The 21,719-nt window shown below is 36.1% G+C and overlaps 2 protein-coding genes across 6 annotated transcripts; one reads left to right on the top strand and one right to left on the bottom strand.

Annotated features, from left to right (window-relative positions):
- Positions 1-160: 160 nt before the first annotated feature.
- LOC107227425 (serine/threonine-protein kinase par-1) lies at positions 161-5,606 on the bottom strand. Of its 5 annotated transcripts, none has more exons than XM_015668563.2 (7): positions 5,019-5,606; positions 3,855-4,693; positions 3,496-3,786; positions 3,027-3,277; positions 2,639-2,957; positions 2,283-2,531; positions 161-2,200 (listed from the first exon to the last, which is right to left on the bottom strand). In XM_015668563.2, the coding sequence occupies exons 1-7, from the start codon at positions 5,077-5,079 to the stop codon at positions 872-874; spliced, it is 3,339 nt and encodes a 1,112-aa protein (XP_015524049.2). In that variant the 5' UTR covers positions 5,080-5,606; the 3' UTR covers positions 161-871. The 5 variants fall into 5 exon arrangements, with proteins under 5 accessions (XP_015524049.2, XP_046591436.1, XP_015524051.2 ...); XM_046735480.1 differs by having other exon boundaries at positions 5,061-5,604; XM_015668565.2 differs by having other exon boundaries at positions 5,446-5,603.
- Positions 5,607-12,406: 6,800 nt separating this feature from the next.
- On the top strand, positions 12,407-20,311 carry LOC107227434 (homer protein homolog 1). Its single transcript, XM_015668577.2, has 6 exons — positions 12,407-12,695; positions 13,781-13,937; positions 14,058-14,189; positions 14,921-15,424; positions 15,562-15,837; positions 15,929-20,311. Exons 1-6 carry the CDS (start codon positions 12,670-12,672, stop codon positions 16,112-16,114), a joined length of 1,281 nt encoding a protein of 426 aa, XP_015524063.1. The 5' UTR covers positions 12,407-12,669; the 3' UTR covers positions 16,115-20,311.
- The last annotated feature ends 1,408 nt before the right edge of the window (positions 20,312-21,719 follow it).

A 21,719-nucleotide genomic window follows, 5' to 3' on the forward strand; every position in this document is an offset into this window, starting at 1 on the left:
CTTGGAAAACTTGTTCCTAGCTAATATTTACTACTCGATTTCTTCACTTTTCTTCTAATATCAAAAAAAAAGTTGAAGTTTTTTTATGGTTCCATTTGAAATTGTTCTGATGGTTATCTTGAACAGTAGGATATTTCACGCAATAATAAAAGACAAAATGTAATCTTTCGAGTGATATTTTATTACTATTGTTTTTCATTATAATATCCAGATACTGTACCATTTTAAACCACAACAGAAATATTTTCATTACAATTCAACCATAGAAACTACAGGTATTGAGTAAAAAGGCAAAAGAACGCATTGAATAGAAAGTATATGTATACGCGGAGATTAAATTTCAGGAACAAAAGTCAAGAATTACGTACACGTCTATACTCCAGTTTTATGGGTTGCCTGATTAACATTTAACACTAATTGACATTCCCTGATCCGATAACGCAACAAAAACATATTTGATAATCAGTTATATAATATATTAATGTATATTTATACAGGTACGTATATTTATATACGCAATTGAATCACATAACATTTACTGATATAAATTTTGATCAGTAACGAATTTAGATATACAAGCATATTAATACACGATGTCTAATCACGATTGACACCGACATTCATACAATGTAAATCGTGTATTAACAGAGTACTGTCATTGTCTTTACAGTGAATAACATAATCTTTATAATTTCTTCAGATACAACTAAAGAAAATTGGATTGCTCTGAAAGGACGAAAATACTTTGTAATATTCTTTCAAAACGTCAGTTGACTGTCGGTAAGTTTATTTATTTATTGTATTAATTTTAATCGCGATGTTTGATATTTGAACGAAAAGACGAAATATATTTTTTTTTCTATAGGGGATATTATCGCCTAGTGCCACGAGCATGGTCATCTAATTTGCTCCGCAGAAAGGCGCTCAAACTTCTTTGAGATCTTGGTGACAATTGAAATCTGATACCCCTGTGAATTAAAATAGAATCCTGGCTTTCTTCCTGATTGCTAATCAGTGCAGAGTCCCTGGGGAGGGCCGAAGTGTTTCTCGAAGCTGAACCAGAGGAGCTTGAAGATAATCCTACAGACCCTGCCGACACCGTCATTGTTGAATTATTAGACAAGCTTGAATTCTGCTCTGTACAAATAACTGAAGCGCTAGATGTACAGCCCCTGGTCAGAATACTGGAATTTGCATTATCATCTCTGCCCGAAGACCAGCTGGCATCTAAATTCGGGACATTTAGACTTGGATCAGTTATGCCTCCTCTTTCCTGGGTTCCACGCCTCGAATTTCTGTCTCTGTCAGATGTAACGACTCCTGATCGCGTAGCATAGGGGGAATGTCTGTGATGGGCAACCGATGTTCTGTGTAAAGGAAGGTCCAAAGTCCTGTTAGAATTAGCGTCACTGACCCCTGACATCAGGTTGGCCAATCTATTCTGTACATCCAATTCCCTCGTGATATTGTTGATCCTATTCTGCTGCATCCTGGCTCGGAAAGATGCCAACTGATCGGCAATAGAATCCCTGAATCGATTCTGTCTGTTGTGTCTGAGGAGCTCTGGTGTGGATCTGTTTGATTGGAAGAAACGTCTGCCTGCGTCATTCTGTGACGATGAGAGTGGAACTTGCAACAGGGATTCTGTGTAATTATTACGCCTAGTTTGAGCGTTGGAATTATTAATTTCATGTCCCTGCTGTATCGTGTTTGATGCGTTTGGCTGTCTGTTCTGAGTTTCTAGAGAATACAAACTACCCTCCTGGGAATCGGTGAGAGACAAACGCCTGTGCTGACTGTGGGAAGGCGCAAAAACTCGCACCTGTGATGGTGTTGAGCTGTTTTGATTCGTCCTCAGCCTAGGATTACTTCTGATCTGCATATACTGACTGGTGGAAGTATTGTTTCCATTGTTTTGTGGTATACTAGGGTGGTGATGAAGACGGCGTAAATTAGAGCTGCTCCCTGTCCGGCTGGAGGCGAGATTGCCAAGAGTTCTAGCTGAAGCCAAGTTATCCGTCAAGTTACTTGACGAAGGTGTTGTCCTATTCTCGATTTCTGACACACTTGACGTGTTCGGCAATGCACGGGCTGAGTTCTGAGATGCGGCGGTGCTCAACGGGTTGTTAGCCAATGTAGAGACGCTATTTTGAGGCGTACCACCACTCGTCGATACATTCTGATCACGGTGCACCAAAATCTACATCAAATAATAAGACAGTAGAGATTCAAAAGTATCAGCCTTTTCTTATCAATCAAATTTGCAATCTGGTTTGTATTACCTGATTTGTGGTGATAGATCTGCTCCTTGAGTTGCCTCTTAATCTAAGAAGAACACCTTCTCTTCTGTTAGGACTCTGTGCATGTGATCTTTGATTATCTCTTGGAATGAGATGCTTAAACCTAGAAAATTCAGCGGGAGTTAACTCTCGGGCATCTGAGCCCACTCTGTGAAGCGGGATCTGACTATAAGGCCTTCGTTGCGGAACTAAAGGGCTTTGCTGTTGTCTCATCATCTTTTCCATTTGCTCCTGTAATGAAATTAATAGTGATTCATTATTTGTAAGTTTCAACTTCCAATTTCTTTGCTCTTTGCTTGAACTATATATTAGATATCTATATTTCCACTTATTCTTACCTGAAGTGTAACTTGTTTTGAAAAGTCACCCAACTTCTTATTACCACTATCTTGATTTTGTTTTTTATTTCCCATACTGTTATCCTTGGTTACAGGCAATGGTGAAGGACTCAGTAGTGCTTGCTCACTGTTTTTATCTTTCATATCGTCTATGTCAGGAACTACTTGGAGCTCTTCTCCTATTACATTAGGAACTTTTAATGTGGCTATTATGGTAGATAAGGCATCCAGCACTTTCATCGCAGTCAAACGTTTCTTTGGTTCGAGCACTAACAGATTTCTTATTAGAGACACTGTCCCCTCGGATACTCTACTTTCACTGTGAAGACAGTAATTAATTAGCATTTGAATTAAAAGAAACGAAATAATTGATATAAGTCATATATACTTCGGGATGTGGTAGTTGGCTGCTTTTATTTTGCTGAACAATTGTGTTGGGTTACTGTCGTAAAATGGGAACTGCCCATAGAGCATCGTGAAGAGCACCACACCAAGTGCCCACATGTCAGATGGTTTTCCGAGGTACGGCTTACCACATAGAACATCGGGTGATATGTAAGCAGGTGAGCCCCGTTGATCTTTCAAGAGATCTTCTTCACTACTCAAGTGTTTCCCCAGGCAAAAATTCGTTATTGTTACCTGTGTAACAAGTTTTGTATTCGAAAGTGGAATAAATCGAATAAGTTTAGTTTCAACTCTTGTTTTTCTCAATGCAAGAAGTTATCACTAAAATCGAAAACACAGTGATTTGAATTTATATTGAATTATCGGGATGGTTTGATCCCCCAATTTTAATAAAACTGAAAACTGGATGTCACATTACAGATTTAAAGAATTGTAATATTTTTGAGACATACTTTTCTTGTCCTACGATTCAGAACTATATTTCCCAATTTCAGATCTCTGTGCACAATGTTTTTCATATGAAGACAAGCGACTATTCTAACAGTGTCGGAAAATATGAGCAAAGTTTCTCTCTCTGATAATTTCTTCTCCTTTATCACATGGTGCTGTAAATTGAGCATTTCGTCATTTTTTGGATTGAAATCGTGAGCAGTTAGACAATCCAGTACAAGACACAGGCGACGTTTTACTTTCCCTGTATACACGGCGCCAGATGGCATGCTCTTTTCTTCTAAGGCGCAATCCTGTAGAGTAAAACAAAATGATTAAGTATGAAAGTTACATGTGTGCCATTTGAAAAGCAAATAAATACTTTAAAAAATCCATGGTGATGCACAACGCCATCTTGGCTGCAGAGGAGACTTAGCAAAGAATATTCAGCATGCAGTAACATCTTTCCTTGTCGATCATCTTGTGTTTCATATTCATCTTCATCTTTCAAAGTGAGAATTTTAATCGTATAAAACTTATCAGATCCTGCTCTACGTGCCAGACATTGGACGATGCTTTTCACGGGTGAAGTGCCAATTGGAGGTCCAAGCAAATAGGGACCAGCTTGTTTAGCAGAGTTTGAATTCACAGGTGTACCGGGCACAGGAACATGGAACGTAAGATTTCCTTTGCACCAGTTTGAGCCGGAGGCTTTGTCAAAAACAGAGCCCATTATTTCCTCATTTTTAATCCATGATTTAAATTTCATTGCATCAAAGATATAGCTGTTGTCCTTAGCACTGCTAGAATTCAATTCAGGTACTTGATGAACCTTTTCAGCATCATTTCTAGATTCAGGGTTGCTGTTAGACTCCTTAATTTCTTCTGTATTATTGTCATTGTTCGAGGATCCCTGGCTACTCGCTGCAATTATTCCACTTAATTGAATCTCGGAAGACAAGCTACTGCTCTCGCCGCTTTGACCTCTAGTTAGAATATCACGATTTAAAGAATTATCTTCAATTGCAGAATTATTTTCTTCTATCGTGCTTAAAACTACTGTAGAATCTGTGCCGCTCGAAACAAGGTCTATCACACTGTCCTGGCTCAAAATGTTGTCCTCTGTTTCTGCAGTGTCCATTATGTCGTAATTGTTCATCAATATGTTTGACGAGGCACTTGACGGGCCAGCAACATTTTCCAAAGTGAGCATTGTGTCTGCTGAAATGATTCATTACAAAGGAGAAAAAAAATTTTAGAACGGTTAAACAGGCGAGATCTTTCGTACACCGTTAAAGCTTGTCAATTGTATGTTGTGACTCTCAAAACCAAGCAGATTTGTTATAACCGAATTTTACGTTGATGACAACCAAATTTTGTGAGATTGGACTTGCTACCTACCTGAAATGATTACAGATAGAAGCTAAATTGGCATAGGAACAATAAGGGTGGCAAAAAGTAGAAATAGATGTTAGAAAAAAAAATAAATAAAAAAAAAAAGGTAATATTTGTCAACTTGTATAACCCTATTTACCGAGCTATCTACCGTTGGCAATTACGACACGTAGAAGTTGTCTGGCTGCTGTACCTCTGACGATTAATGTCATATTTCAAAGGCAGATTTATGTAGGTGAGGCATACTGCAGGCAAAAACTGAATGATCTGTATCCAATTTTATTAATACATCGTCATGCTACATACTATCTATGTATGTTTTTGTAATATAAAGTACACGTAACAAGTTCACAGTCACAAGTCGCAATATTTCGCAATATGACTGTTTGCATAAACAAATTATTAAAGTTTCACTTGTTTTCTTTTGAGCACGGCGCACGAAGTATGGAGGTGAAATATCTGCTGCTGCATTTTGTTGCTGCGGTTTGAAATAGATGCAAGAATTTGACATCGACTAGTCATTTTGTATTCCCATGAGCGAGTCAGTAAAGATGGTAAATATAGGACACTGCCTTTACCCTTCTGTTCTACCGTTTTCAGAAGCGTTTGCTATAATACGTTGTCAGTTGTCACCACGGTGTTATATGCAGGCATAAAGACTAAGTAGGGAGGAGGAACTCAAATGGGTGAATTGCACGGTCTGTGAATTGACAAAATCTGCCCACTAAAAGTTTACAAGAAGCGTCGCTAGTGTTCCTTTTATACCAATGCGTGATTGGTTACAGGGATGTCCAAGATCGACTAATTGATACATATCTTTCGAAAAGACCAAGTATTTTGCCTGTGCGTTGCTTTTTACTAAAATCCCGATGAACTGAATAGTGTTAATTTTTATTTCAATCTTATGAATATTCAGTTTCGCTTGACGTCGCATGTTACGGCAATCCTCTAAACATTAGATCTCGTTGCGGGTAGTTCATGTGATGTTTTCACCCGGCCGTAGAAGCCGTAGTGATATATGAAATAGAGCGTAAGCAAGGGCGTAAGCGTCCTGTGAACGGATTTCAATCGGTTCTCTAAAGCACAGAAGGTAATAGTTCTGCCGCCTTCTCTGTCGCACTGCCCACGTTGGCAGCGGCTGCGGCGCAGCGGGTCGGCAGGGGGGCAGGGGGGGAGGGGGGGGAGTAGCTAAGCGGGTGCGTGTGCTACCCCCACTCTATGGAAAGACCGACGGGGGGGGATCTTCCGTCCTTCAGTGAACAGATTTTCAACTCTTCTGAGCGCCGTGCGGCATCAGTCAATTCCGAACAATCGGAGCGAAATTATGTGCTCTCAGTATCAGTTCAACATTCAGGCCACTTTTTTCAGGTTGCGTCACGTTGTTCGATCAGTGTAACATGTTTCCACCGTAATCATCTGTGAATAACACTCGAGGAGCAGCGTGTAGCCTGAAGAAAAACAGAGTTACTAAAATAAAAACATCCTTCGAACGTTGAAGGTGAATCTGGTGTCCCGAGTTTCTATTGTTTTACGTAACTTCGGATTTCAGTGATGCGTATTTTTGTCTCTGTGCGTTGAGTGTCAATATAATTATTTTTTTTTGGTTGATTTTCGGCAAATTCGCAGTTGCGTTGTTAGCAAGTTTATTCAGTCGTTTCAAACAGATAGCTTCAGCACAAAAAGTGAGTATAGAATCGAGTGCTAGTACTATTGCAATGCGGATTTTTGGATTATGAGAGATTAGTGAAGATCTGAGTTATGTGAAAAGTGCGTTGCTTCACCAATAAACCTGAGATGCTACAAGAACTACTACGTGTAAAAGTGTGGAGCAGCCCAGAGTCGAGGTAACAATATTTATTTTAATTATTGATTGATAATTCAAGGAGGCACATAATCTGAAAACTGAAAAGCCAATTTGATAAATTAATTCAAGTATTCTGTTTTGTTTTTCACAGATTAAAGCAGAGACTTCCGAGTAACTTTTCCATTTCTCGGCAACGTTGGTGAGTTTGCATGTGTTAGGTTATGGGTATTTCCCTGGGATTCCTCTGTCACGTGGCGTGGCGGTAACAATTGTTACACAAATCTTCGATTTCTTAGCTGCATGGTTAGGCTCATTCACGATAGCAACGTGCTTGACTTTCAGTCGAATAATTTTTTTTTCGTAATGCAATTTACCATAGCTTACTTAAAGTTAGAAATTTTACACGTTGCTAAAAGTGGAATGAGCATCGCGACAGGTAACTATGGCTTACTCGGCACTCGCGAGATCGAATTGTGTTTCGTAACTGATGTAATAATCTACGTTTGAATTTACCGATGATGCCGTTTAAGTGGTGGGTTCACCTGAGGTTTGAACATATTCAATTATTCACGTTATGGTTAAATTGATGAAATTCCAAAGTCTGGCATAACGTAACGTAATCAAATTGCATTTTACATTATATATCATTTTCAATCTTTTAACAGCCAACCAGTATTGATCAACTGCAGGCTTAGCTCGCTTAGAAAAATGCTAATTGGCATTCAGGATGTTTTTAATCACTTTTACAAAAGGTTAATGTACCGATAGTCTGCCAACATTTACTAAAATAATAAATGCAATATTAAAGTTGGCGGGATACAACCGCGATACTGTATTCCGAGTAAGCAGACTACGATACAAAAACGTTTTGCTCCCAACAGGTAACCAACGAAAATGTAAGTCAGCGACCACGGCGCAAATGATGAAGAATGATGTGTGTTGGAAAAAATGGAGAATCGTTTAGGTCGAATATAGGTAACCGGGTAGGTAGGTGGACGTTTTGGGATTCGTCGCGGGGTTTATGCATGAGTGTATGAATCTCTCTTTTCCGTTGGGTGGCTTCGTTGAGAAACAGGCGAGGGTAGGAAGGTCGCGATGTACCGTGATGTTACTAACTTTTGTAATCCACAGCGTCAAACGATCACAGACCTTTTTTCTCCCAAAAGACTCCGTATTCGAGTCTCGCGACCAATTGTAAGCATTTTAATATTAACAAGATTGAATTCTTGTCATTCATTTCTTGTGACTCTGCAACGATTTTTCGGTCGTTATGCAATTCATTATTTAGTCATTACCGATCGTTATTCCATTCAATTGATCTCTGTGATCGTCTGAGTGGGCAAAACGCATCTCTGGACCATCTATCGCGTTCCGTGGTACGCTAGATGGGGAGAGATGCTGAGCTCGAAGACTTCGCGTCGAAGAGGACCACCGACCGTCACGCTACACAATAATGCATGCCTTCCAACCTCACTCCTCATTTCAATTCCATTTGTAATCTGAGAACAACAATCCGCATAGCAGTGTATCTGATATCTAAAAGATGCAGATGCGGATTGGGTTTCTACAGAATTTTTGGGTCTAGTCCCACATACTAAGAATTTTTTGACAGTTCGATCTTTTGCGCCTTGTTGCGCGTAGTTGAATCACGAGAATTGGACGCAGCTTCATGCGCGTAAATTGATAATGGAATTGGACACGGTTTTTTGCGCGTCGATTTTGCAAATAGTATATAAAAAAGTTGCGCACTCTCGATGTGCTGATTTTTCAGCTCTTCGGTCAATTTTTTGACGAATAATAAAGTTTTCAAGTTCCACGGCACCTTCTGCGCGTGGACTTAATACCCTTCAATTATAAGAGAAAGTGTGGCATTTGAAAACGAGCGCTCAATGCGCGTGAACATGAATCTCGGTAGTATATGCTGATAGTGGAAAATTTTCGCGTAAGTATTTGTGAAATATATATGAAATGTACAGAAATACTCGTTTAACTGATCGTATTATTTTCTGTTTCAGGGCAACAAAACCAATTTTTTAATAAATGCACTGAGAATTATAAAATGTTCAGTCGAAAAAGTTATTCACTTTAATAACTCAAAGAAGCATGATATGTCTATTCAAAAAGTTCAGAATGTTTTTTATTTGTCAATACAATTAAGAATTGATGTAATGAATATTAAAGCGCATATCATGCTGAACTCGACCCATTTTTTGTCAGTGTATGACTTATGTGACTGTGCAAACTATTCCTTCGCCTGTTTCAGTTAATGAAACTTTTTGTTTGTTTCAGCTAATAAAACCTTTTATCTGTTTCAGCTAATCAAGCTTTTTGTCTGATTCAGCTAATTAATTTGTCTCTTCTTTCGTTAATTATATTTTTTACTTATCTAAGCTAAGTATATTTTTGTGTGTATTGCCATGTCACTAATTATATTTTCATTTGTTCCAGATAACTCAGTTTTATCGTCTCTACCGAAAAATTAACATTTTACCTTTTAGGCTTGGGTCTGGTTCAGGTCTGGTTCAGGTACAGTATTCTTGTTTTCATCGATACACTGATTTAGCGATGTAGTTCTGAATCATCATGATATCAAGAAATAGTAAAATTTATTCAGCTGTAGTTTCTTTTTAATAGTTTTACAGTCTTTTATTGCTCTGTCGTATTTTGGTGGTTGTGCTTATTCTACTCCGATTTGTTTCCATTTCATGAAAGATTTCTCTATCGTCATCCGATAGGTAAATGCTAAGATCTTATAGCGATTCGTGTTTTCGATCTGGGTTTAGTTGTTGATTGTTTTGCGTATTCACCAGGTTCTCGGTTATAGTGTTTACCTCATACCTCATAAGAAAAAAACCCGTGCGTGAACATCCAAAGTCAATCGCCGTTCGCATATAAGATAAAAACAGTCACCCTTCATTCATAATTAAAACAAACATCTTTCATCCATAATTAAATCATTCATATTTCATCGACAATAAACAGTTTGCGGGTTATATGAACTGAAAAATTTCGAACCAACTGCGAATATACGCGAGTACAAATTGATTGGGAGAACCAATTTATCATAATTTATATGTGAAAAAAGGTTATCCACAATTTTTCGAAGAACGTGTAAGATCGATCTTACAAGTATTCTCCGTGGAGTAGGCCTACTGGGGATATCACGTAAAAAAAAACGCGCACTGGGTGCTCTACCGCTTGCGGCGGTGCGGAAACGAGCATAAGTGAACTTAATTTCACTGGTCAAATACGAACATATTGTAGTTTTTCAAATGATAATTTTATCCTCGTGTAAATTTACCTCATCGTCAATAAAACTCATGCTTTGATAATGTGTAACGCAGGTGAAATCGTAATACCTTCGGATTTCTCTAGTTTAGTCAGAGTGAATTGGGTATTTGCATGATTTTTATATTTCTTAACTTTTGATGTTTTTCGATTCTATAAATTTTTTTAGAATTTTTGAAAAAAAAATATTTTGTTTTTGTTTATAAGTATTTAAATAATTTAATAAATAAAAAAAAGGCAATATTTAAATGAATAAGTAGCTCCATCTCGCGTATGTGACGTCACAATGCTGAATTTTTTTGAAATTTTTAGCGCCAAGTTCTCCTGTAAGCACGCCGTACGTGTAATCAGCTGTTGCTCTGTGTTGTGATTGATGAAAAGAAAGTCTGATAGTGCTGTTTATTATAAACTAAAGTTATTAAATTATTTAATATGTCATTAAAAAACGATTTTTGTTGGTGTATAGTACCAACTTGTAAAAATACTCAAACTAATGCTTGCTTAACATTCTTAGTATAATAACATTGACGTGATCATAACCTCCACACAATTATCCGTGTGAGTTAAAAAAAAAAAAACACACAAAAATTGATTTCTATTTTAATTATTTTCACCGAAGTCTGACATTAATTATACAATGTATCAAACTTAAAGTTTAAAAAACTTACTTAAAATTTTTTTAGCGCTAGAAAATATTGTACATTACTCTTGTGAATTCAAATAAACGCGCCAGTAGCAGCACAATGACGTCAAACCAATCACATTCCGTTTTATGTCACGTGACTTTTATGTGATTTAGGACCACTTTTATTTATTAAATGATTTAAATATTTATAAACAAAAACAAAATATTTTTTTTTCAAAAATTCTAAAAAAATTTATAGAATCGAAAAACATCAAAAGTTAAGAAATATAAAAATCATGCAAATACCCAATTCCGCGTAAATACATTTTTCTTTTTCATGAATTTCATTTTTCAACTAAAGTCCACAAAGTGCACATACCTTTGGTAATTTAGAGTTTGGCAAGTCCAGCATCTTTCTCTCCCGCTCGATCATTCGTAGTCGACAGACTAAAATCGTTGAATTGTGAAAATCGAAAATTTTACTCGCTATTCACTGAACAACTCTATTTTTCGGAGAAATTATTTCAATTTCAATTGCCTATCCGGCACAGCATTCCCAGTATTTCTTTCTTGAACTTTTTATATTATAAGAATTTGTAAAAAATCATGGAAATCTAACGTCAGTTATGAAATTATTTCTATATATCAGCTGCATCTTCTTTCGGAATGAAGATATTAGCGTTGACTGAAGATAGTATTAAACATGTATACAGAAATTACATAAGGTACATGTAGGATCAACTATATGTATGTTCATTCTTAGATTAACTTCTTCGACTATGTCTCCTATCCTCTGCATTATGAAAGGGTCTCTAACGCTGTTAACAGTAAACCAGGTGCATGTTTATTGTGCACCTATTTAGATAACATTATATTTGTCGATCCGATGGAGTTGAATTCACATTGCTGAATTTGGCCCAAATGAATTAGCGTAGTCGAAAAGTATATAGCGTCCATACGAGGTTATATGAAAATTTCTGTCTGCACCCGTTCATAATTCCGTAGGCATAATATTCGACTCTGCATCACCTGGCTACACGCAGTGAGCGATGGTAACTAACATTAGTTTTTGTCCTTTTTGCGTACCGATTGCTTGCCCGATTGAATTGCGCGTGCAAGGAAGGACGCGGAGGACACCGCTTAACTTTTAGAGGACGGGGATGTGGGGTTCTTGGTCTCTTTCAGAAAATGCATAAAAAAGGTATCTAATACGTTAAAACTCTTATGGGTAAAGTGTCGATCATACGTTTGCTGCCGTATGCGGGTGTTCCTTAGGGTGTTCCCATGTTCTAAAGGTTAACGATGAATTTACCGCGTTCATTTTCTATTACAGGAGGTAAGATCGCGATGTCACGCGCAACCCATAGGCTTATAAAGATAGACTGAGCGCTCTTATGAGCCGCTTGAAACAAACATTTAAAGGACAGAAATATGCCGGGAGTACTCCTTCCTCTCTCTGACGATATTTGTGGCGGGGATCGAGGCGGTAGAGGAGAATGAGGCGAAATTATGCGCCTATAGATATAGCTGTTCCACTTCCACTGCGCCCTTGTCTCCCGCTATGAAACCGATTGAAAAGAGAGAGCAGTACTCCCGGCATATCTCTGTCCTTCTTCAGTACCTCTCTTTATAAGTCTATGGCGCAACCGCAGTGCGTCGTTCGTTCTCGCCATAGAGTGCAGAAGGTATAGGCCAGCCCCCTGACAATCGACTAGATCCGCATACAGCAATAACGTCCCCCGCCACTACGTGGCGCTGGTAGTCGGGTGTGGATCGTTTACCGCGCCAAGCTACGTCTCATGTTTCGACCCTTTATTCCTAGTCCATGCCACGGAAGTATCTTTCTCGAGACGTAGTTTTTCCGAGATAAAGACGGTCATCTACGAAAGCGTACATTCATGTGCATAAAGCACAGCGGATGGCGGCTGTCAACTGGTTGGTTCTTGCACTAAACAGGGTGGGATTTTACGCTAACAATTCTTGTCCTAACAATTCGCATCCTCTGAAATCAGCGCAGTGTTTCATTTCGTTTTGACCCGTTTATCGTACCTACGATGAGTTAGTGACGTTAGTAACAACCGTTTTATGACATCGGGAATAGAGACAATGGGGTGAGTACTGTACTAATATACGCACTAAAATGCAAGTCGAAAAAACTTGCATCTAGCGTTTTTTCAATTTGTTTTTCCTTTTCTCTCCCTCTCACGACTTTCAATCGTACACAAGGGCCGCGACAATATTTTCTCCGATATAACTACGACTTCGTTCGTATTTAGCTCTGGATCGAGTTGAACCTCTGGCTGTTCTCGCATCGTTTCTCGTCACGTTATATTCGAAACTCTTGCTGCTACCTCGTACTTGTACAAGTATCTAATAATAACTATACCTCGTGATAAACTGCACTGGTGTCACCGGTGACTGGAATCTGCAATAGTACGCACTGGGGAGAAATTTGAAGTAAATATACGACAGAAAATGGGAATAACAACTTAGATCTTATCTACTTTAATTGGTTTGTTCGCGATACTTGCACTTTCTACACTCGTGGAAAGTGTTCTTATTTAATTGAATTATAATTTTACATGATTACCAAAGTAAAAAAGTTCGATTTTACTCTAATTGGACCAATATTAGCTGTTTTCAAGGCGTTTGTTTTCAGAACCATGTTAATAATTGAGAAATCTAATTCAGCCGTTTTCTTGTCTTACATCTTCCTATTGCACCCTCACTTTATGCAAGAAAAGGGCGAAAGAACACGATGGAACAACATGTGGTATTACGCGATTACCAGTTATTAGCTTGTTATTTTGATATTAAATATTATCAATGACAAATTTCAATCTGTTCTTACTTAGTTTTTTCCATTCCCTTTATGATTCGTATATTTTTGTGGCAATCCTAGTCTCTACAATTACAACTTCACTAAAGTAACTACATTTTTACTGTGCCACTTCCAGGAGTTAATTAACTCTTGTAGCCCAAAATTCAAAATCCCTTTCTTATAATTTTTAGACGTCTGATCAAGTTTAATAAACTATTTAATAAACTATTTTTAGATTTAGATTCAATTGATCAGTGAAATCAATCAACGAGTGAATGTTTTCAATGATATCGTACATATTCTATAGATCACAAGAATGAAAAGTAATTTTTTTCATTCGCTGTATACTTTTTTTTTCTTACATTGTCCGTACAGTGAGCAGCCAATATTTACGTGTAAGGCACACGTCTTCCACATTGACCCAAAGACCAAACGGTCTTGGGTTTCAGCCTCAACTGCAGCCGTTTCGGTCTCATTTTTCTATGACTCAACAAGAAGTTTATACAGGATTATCTCTGTTGAGGGTACTAAGGTAAACGACTTATTATTATGAAATAATGAATATACTCTTATTGTAGTTCAAAAATAAATTGCGTAAACAACTATGGTCAGGATTTTTCCGACAATTAGTCAATAAAATTTTTTACTTTAGGCTGTCATCAATAGCACCATCACACCAAACATGACATTTACCAAAACTTCACAAAAGTTCGGACAGTGGTCCGATGTCCGAGCCAACACCGTTTATGGTCTAGGTTTTTCTTCAGAAGCAGAGTTGGGCAAGGTATTTAAATAACGAACATTTGTTCATGTTTTAACCATTTTTGCAGCGTTAATTTATTCTTGGAAGGTGGCAAAAATTGGCAAAAGTCAGATGATTTTAGTAGCAATATGGAAATTCTGCCTCCTCAGTTGCCCATGCGAAACTATTTTGTCTTTCATTCAGTCATGAAATGGGCACAAAATTTTTCAGGGTATAAGTTATAGATAATTGCATTTTTCACTCTAAATCCAAAGAAACATCCATGTATCGATGTATTGCTGTTGTCAGTTCCGTCTCAAATTGAGTATCACTATTCTTTCTTTTATAACGGAGTATATAAATTAATGAAGATTGTGTTTACAACCCAAATTTTCATGACACTAAAGTTAGCCGAAAGTTTCAATCTCCAAGCGTTTAAGGACAAGAATAAAAGGCTCTATCCGATTGATATAGTTTGTTTTATGAAAACCAGATTTCGCATTATTAACACTACTATTCAGGAAATGGTAATTAAAAGCTACATATTTTTTCATGTGGTTCGCAGCTGAAACTGGCAACTAACTTCAGTCTTGTTATTTTTTATAGCAGGAATAAGTGTGAAAGGTTGGAAATTTTTTATGAGAAAATTTGCAATAATCTCAATTATTCTTTCTCTGAAATTCTAGAAAAAAAAAAAACCATCTGCGTCAAAGTCCCATAATCATTTAGTGAAGGAATTGATGTATTAATGAGTTTATAACGTACTTGCACAGTTTATCGAGAAATTCCTTGAAGTAAAAGAGGCAACGAAGATTGCCGGCGCCAAGCTCCAGTCCAATAGCTCATCCGTGACACCGGCAACAAGTGCAAATGTTAGTCCAATCACGTCTAGGTCTGTGTCGTCTTTGCCATCCTCGGAACAGGACCTAATAGACCCACCCAACTCGTCAATGATAAGTTCCAACTTGTCGGCATCTAACAATCCGAACCCAAATGCAAACTTGATATCTGCACAGAACAGTGTGCCGTTGGTCAGCGGTAGCCCTCTGCCTGGAGGCTGCCAGAGTAAAATGGACGAGGAATTGAAGAACGCAATACATGCTAGGTCACAGAGTATGTCTCAGCAAAGCACAGAGAGCCCTCAGCACCAAGGAAAATCTTTGCAACAGATCGGATCTAGCCAATCCAACCAGTCGACAGAAGCTCAGCTCAAATACGATAACGACAGATTAAAAATCGCCCTTGCTCAGAGTTCGGCAAATGCCAAAAAGTGGGAGGTACGTTATACTAATAAATTCGATATAGATGTTTTGTGCAATATCGTTCCGCAGATTTGTTAAATGGAAGTGATAATTCGTAGTTTCTAAACGTTTCGCAATTTGGTACACAACAATTATAATTCAATTTACGGCAGGTTGAACTGATAGCCGTGAATACGGCAAATGCTAGACTGACAAGTGCCCTGCAAGAGTCAACGGCAAATGTAGACGAATGGAACAGACAGCTGCAATTATATAAAGAAGAAAATGCCAGGCTAAGGGCAAAGTACGCGGATTTAGAGGCTAGCAAAATTTCTGAAGGTAACAGTGAGGCGCTCAGGTTAAGAGTTGAAGCACTGGAAAATGAATTGAGATCGCGGAACGAGGAGATTAAAAGCCTGACCATGGCCACAAAGAAAAAAGACTATATGGTGAATGTTTCGCGATTTCTTTAACAAATATATTACTTTTTAATTCACTTGTTCGATTGACTCGCAATAAATTGTTTTCTCCTTGTCTCAGTCACTGCAACAGGAGAACGGAGAGCTACGGGAAATGTTGAACACTGTCCACGAGCAGCTGGAACTCGCCCTGAGTGCCAATAAGGTGCAAAAACAGAACTTAGATACTCTGAACTCGAGATTAGCCGGTTACATACAGGACCTGGAAACGGTACACCAGGAAATAACGAACACGCTTCAAACCTAAGTCTAAATGATATTATAATTTTTATTTACTTTCGTCGATTTTACGAGAACAACTATACGCCTTTAAGGCATCATTAACGGGGGAAAACGCATCGTGAAAACGGTGTAGACCGCATAAATCGTTGGCTACAATGGAGCCCTTATTATCGATTTATATTTTGCAGAAATCTAAGTTTCTTAAAATAGTTGATTGTTGGAAAAAAGTATTCTTTTCTTAGTTCTAAAGAATCATAAGATTTCTTGTATATCGGGATTCAGTGTTCTAAGATGAATTGTCGATTCTTATATTAGAGATTTATTGAATTCGAGTTCATGATTCAATCGGAGCTTTTCCCCTGTACATTACATCTATTACCTACGATTTTATAACTCACGGAGTTAACATCGTATAGTATAGTAGTAAATTTCACAGCAATTTATTGGCGAAGTAAAAATGCACAATCGAAATTATTAGTGTTTCATAGTAATCATCTGAACAGCCGGTGTGATTTATTTTTCATTTTACTACAAGCTGCGTTCGTCGTCTGAAAATCTGCAAACGAACTTGAGACTAAGCATAGAAAAAGCTTCCAGAAAATAAATTTGTATAAACAAAAAAACTTGCTCAAATCGTTCGGCCGATTCTTTTACAATATGCTAATGTTATGATATCTTCGTAAGTGGATATCACCAACCAGCTGTTTATGCAGATTTCTGTAGTTCAAGAATTTGTTTTAATTGAATTGAATGCTGAGAAATTCGCGCAATCTACCGTTAACTGTAAGTTGCAACACGTATTGCGCGTACCGTAAGAAGTCTATTTCAGCTTATTGAATAAGAAAAGAGAGAGAAAAAAAGAAATCTAGTATGAAATCAAAAGTTTGGTATTATTCTTGTTCCGAATCTACCATTGCTATTAATACAATTTTGTTTGTTGTGCGCTGTTTAGTAATCGGGAATTTCTTTACAATTTTTCTACGTTACTCTTTTTTTTGCAGTTTCTTTAAATTCTTTTTTTCTCTCCCTCATTTCGACAATAAAAAATAGGCTGAAAAGGCTGACTGAAAAATAAACTGGTAGTATATAAAATTTACAATAGTATTATGTGAAAAGGACGTAATAGCGATGTTTTAAATCGAGATATTGGAAACACAAACCTCGCTCGCCATTTATATTATCTTAGTGAAATGAGTCTCAAACGCTCCCATACTTGATTTATACCAAACACATTAAAAAGCAAGAACTCATTACAGTTATTTATAATTTTCGGCAAGTAAGTTTTTCGTCGAGTTAGGTCTCGTCTTTTAAGCCAACTGTAATCTTGCATCAATGAAAAATGCTTGCTTTCACATTTATTTATTGCATTTATATTAATATTAAGTCATTTGATGCTTAGATCAGATATAGATTTTAATAACGAAACAACAATCTACAATTTTTTTCCGTTATTATCATAGATTTGTACGTAGTAATAATATTTTAGTTTAGCCGGGTTACGTAGAAATTTAATCCACTGTTTCAAATCTTCCTGGCACATTTAAAATTTTTTTTTACAAAGTCTTAACTCTAAGCTGTGGAATTTCTGTTTTTCTAAGGAAATTTTGGCCGAGTACCTTACGTTTTTCTCGTTTCTGTACTGCTTATAACTTCACTTTAGCACGGAATAAGTTTTTGATATTCTTTTTGTTTACGATGTTTATCATATTCCATCTCATCCATCCGGACACTGTATTTTAATTTAACAATTTGCATCTTTGTAATTACTGTTTTCTAGTGTTTTTTCCTATCTTCTTCAGCTACTATCTCTCGTTTTCACTTCAAATCAGCACTTGTATCGGATTCATGTTACCAATGACTCTTTGATTCCATTTTTTCAAAGCACTTTGGTAGTTCAATATTTCCTATTTATTCATAGTTTAATATTATAATAATAATTTTCGGATAGAGCGAAAAAAAATTTCGTTTCTACCCACTCCAAAATCACTGAGAAATCTCAAAGTATAATCTCTATTGAATTAATTTTTACCAATCAATACATGCAATCTATTTTATAAGTTATATAAGAAAATATATTCATACATCTTTATTTCTATATTTCTACTGCATAAAAATTTTCTTCTTCGTTCCCTTATTTCTGTTGTTTAATATTATATTTTTTCTCGTGTACACCATATACCACTACTTTATGTGTATATATACATACATATACCTATGTGCATATATTATTTATACGCGTTTATGTACCGTGGTTGATAATGTACGATATACATACATACTTGTACACATATTATAGAAACGATTGGATAAGTTCATTAGATATTAACTTTATTTATTTTTTATTCAGTCTGATTTTTCATAATGAACGAATCACTGATCGATTGACGTACCGTACCGATAAACATTCGTTATTTATTCGTACTAAACAAATGATGATACTATATAATACTATACATATTATATATACATTCAAGGATATGTGTATACACATACATAGTATATATTAATTGAAATTTTTAATACAAATAAAGTCCTTGTAGATACGAGGATTACTGCCATGCATGCCATAGCTTCATTTCATTTCACGAAGCTAGTTATTATGTATAAATACTAGATACCAAAAATTTTCGTACGTTTATCGTTATTGTCATTATAAGTGTCATTATTACTAGTATTATTAATATTATTATTGTTATCATTGTAAGTATGATCATTATTGCACAGAAATTGAGTAGGACGGATTACGTAGTGTTTTTAATATTGTATCAAAACGGGGCACATATTTTTATTGCATTTGTTCTTCATCAATTGAAAATTATTTTCACATACATTTTTCATCCAAAAAACATACCTGACATTGTACATTTTTTTAAACTCCAGTATTGCATATTTTAATAAATCGTTATGAAACATTTTACCACCGTGACAAACGTGAATCGAATATAAAACTTACTTTAATGTCCGCTTATGGAAAAAACGAAAGAAATACTGGGTCGGTGATCACTCGTGTTTTCTCCTCTGTTGTCTCTGTATCTATTTTGAGATAAAAATATCGGCACAAAAAAAGTTGAGTCCAGCCGCTTGATAGCTTTTTTCCTGTGTCTTCCTTTGCGCCTGCATAACGTAGTAGGTATTCTCCTGTATTCACGTATTGTTTGAACTTGGAATAGATGAGGTGTAGGGAATAACAAATGAAGGGATTGAAATTTGGTTCTAATTAATAATACTGGTACAATGATTAATTGAATCTCGCAAATCTGTCTCTTTTTTTTGGACTAGTGTACAATCTGCAAAGATCTATCTATATGTGTGTGTATATACACACGTATGCGCATATGATACATATACGACGATTATACGTATGTATAAATAAGTTAATACTTATATTGGCGATATAATTCCTCATCGAATCGATGAAAAACGAATGCATATCCACTTTATTTAAACGTAGAGGGCAGAGAAAAGAAATTTTAGTCTATCTATAAAATAATAATAAGATTATACTTGTTGGAATAATGGGTACCGGTATTGTTCTTCCGATAATTGCGATAACGACACTGTGATGGAACTGTGTTATCATGCAGGTCGTTCGGTTATAATTTAAGGGTTAGTATTACGTGAATAAATAAATAGAAAAAAGAAGGACAAACCCACGTGCCATAAGATGATTATTGCCGTTGCGTGCAGTGAGTTCTGCAGCATAAACAAACGATGAGTAAATAATAAATGATAGTTATTTATACTGAGGCACAGGTATAGCCGATTTCGGCTTTCGCAAACGTCCAATGTTACAAGTAAATACCGTTGTTAACGTCGACGCAATTCGGGGATGATGAAATCAATGTATCTTGTAATGTTTCATTCGCCATTGGATTACCGTTTAGAAACGGATTTTTCTATTTACCGAGCAATGAAAAATATTAAGTTTAATAATCACAGGTTTCCGAGCGTCGCTGTCCATGAAAATACATTCGGTTTCCTGATTTTGTGATCATGAAAATTGATCGAAGACTTGATTTCCAGAAAGTTTGGTTATTTGACCAACCGAAGGTGAATTTTAAATTTGAGCGGCGCGTGGCAAATCAAAGCTTGTCTTTCAAACGCGTGACGAAATCGGTTTGCCCGAGGTCTTGAAGATAATTGAAACTTTTTCTTGACGCACAAAATATCGCGACATATTGTGGTGAATTATGTTTGCAAGTTACTATATACAATAAATAAACATTAGACATATACATATACACATAAAAACATATATAGGTAAATATAATAAAAATGTTTGACTCTACGATTGAATGCATCTAAAATATACATACAGTAATTACTTGGTAAGTGTGTATAACTGAGTAGATTTGTTATGTCTGAGTATTATTATATAATTGATATTAATGCTGGGATCATTGAATATTAATATTATACATATATACACATAATATTATACACATATATATGTATATATGTAATATAAACATTTATATGAGGCAAATAGAATCATAATATTAAATTACGTATCGATGATCGTAATATTATAATAATAATAAATATTATTACCACCGGTAGGCGATATTATACAGATACATAATCTAATTGAAAAAAAAAAATATATATATATATACTGTAAGCAAAATAATAACGGTCTAAATTTCTCTTTCAACTCGTATCTGAGGAAAAACAAACATCCAACTAAATCTATTCAAATATTATACCTATAACACGAGGACTTATTCAATATAAATATGCATACCTGGTGCACTGTTACAACTGTAATAAGAAACCTGAACCGTAAAAAAAAAAGAAAAAAAAAATTAAATAGTCAAACCTTTATTTCAGTTCAAACGAACGATTAGAATAATTCTAAATGGATATTCAATTCACCTGTTCCTTTCTTAACACTCCCTAAATTATTTGGAAATAAGCCGTTAACTTTGAAAGTACCTACATGAATCTATGCACACTGTAGTGGAAATATTCAAAGATAAATTGTTGTACAACGTTAGAACAAATAGAAAAGTTCGCTAACTAGGTTGTTATCAAAATTTGCGAGAGGATTGATGATTTTAAGTGACGTAATAGTGTACGTATGTATAACGAGGTGGGACGTATTTTAACTGATATTGAATTGCTGTTTGATGAGATACGTGTTGGTGATCTAATTCGTATAACTTATTCCTTGGTATGTTTTTGCTGTAATTCTGTAATACGTGTCACATACATATTGCATCATCATAAACCTAAAGACCATCATACATGACTAATGTACGGTAATTAGCCAACGTTCGAACATATTATTAAATGATAATTATTACATTGGCATGTGTAATTCATTGATGATCATTAATTACGGGACGAAAATTCTTGCGCAATGGGATTTTACTTGATTCCCTTAATAATGAGTGAGATAATGAGTTCGTTTCCAAGAAAATAGTACTTGTCGGGGTGATGAAATCGACAGTAGTCGATTTTTCCGTATACTGTACACATTAGGACAAGGCTGAGCGTTGGTTAGTTAGTCAATTATCGAGAAATGAGCAATCTTATGGCGAGTGTAATGTTTGCGAAGAATCGACAAGATATTCTTTTCGCGGATATATCGCTTCAGTTTTACTCGAGGAATGTAATTCGTGCCACAT

This window comes from Neodiprion lecontei, chromosome 3, assembly GCF_021901455.1.
Source record: "Neodiprion lecontei isolate iyNeoLeco1 chromosome 3, iyNeoLeco1.1, whole genome shotgun sequence".
NCBI lineage: Eukaryota > Metazoa > Arthropoda > Insecta > Hymenoptera > Diprionidae > Neodiprion > Neodiprion lecontei.

What these genes read in the sequence shown, in the direction of transcription:
- LOC107227434 (XM_015668577.2), top strand. Translation starts at nt 12,670, where the DNA reads ATGACATCGGGAATAGAGACAATGGG. An exon ending in CAGAAGCAGAGTTGGGCAAG is followed by an intron (nt 14,190 to 14,920) that starts GTATTTAAATAA and finishes GTACTTGCACAG; the next exon opens with TTTATCGAGAAATTCCTTGA. An exon ending in CAAATGCCAAAAAGTGGGAG is followed by an intron (nt 15,425 to 15,561) that starts GTACGTTATACT and finishes AATTTACGGCAG; the next exon opens with GTTGAACTGATAGCCGTGAA.
- LOC107227425 (XM_015668563.2), bottom strand. Translation starts at nt 5,079, where the DNA reads ATGACATTAATCGTCAGAGGTACAGCAGCCAGACAACTTCTACGTGTC. An exon ending in GCCAACTACCACATCCCGAA is followed by an intron (nt 2,958 to 3,026) that starts GTATATATGACT and finishes CTGTCTTCACAG; the next exon opens with TGAAAGTAGAGTATCCGAGG. An exon ending in CAAAACAAGTTACACTTCAG is followed by an intron (nt 2,532 to 2,638) that starts GTAAGAATAAGT and finishes ATTTCATTACAG; the next exon opens with GAGCAAATGGAAAAGATGAT.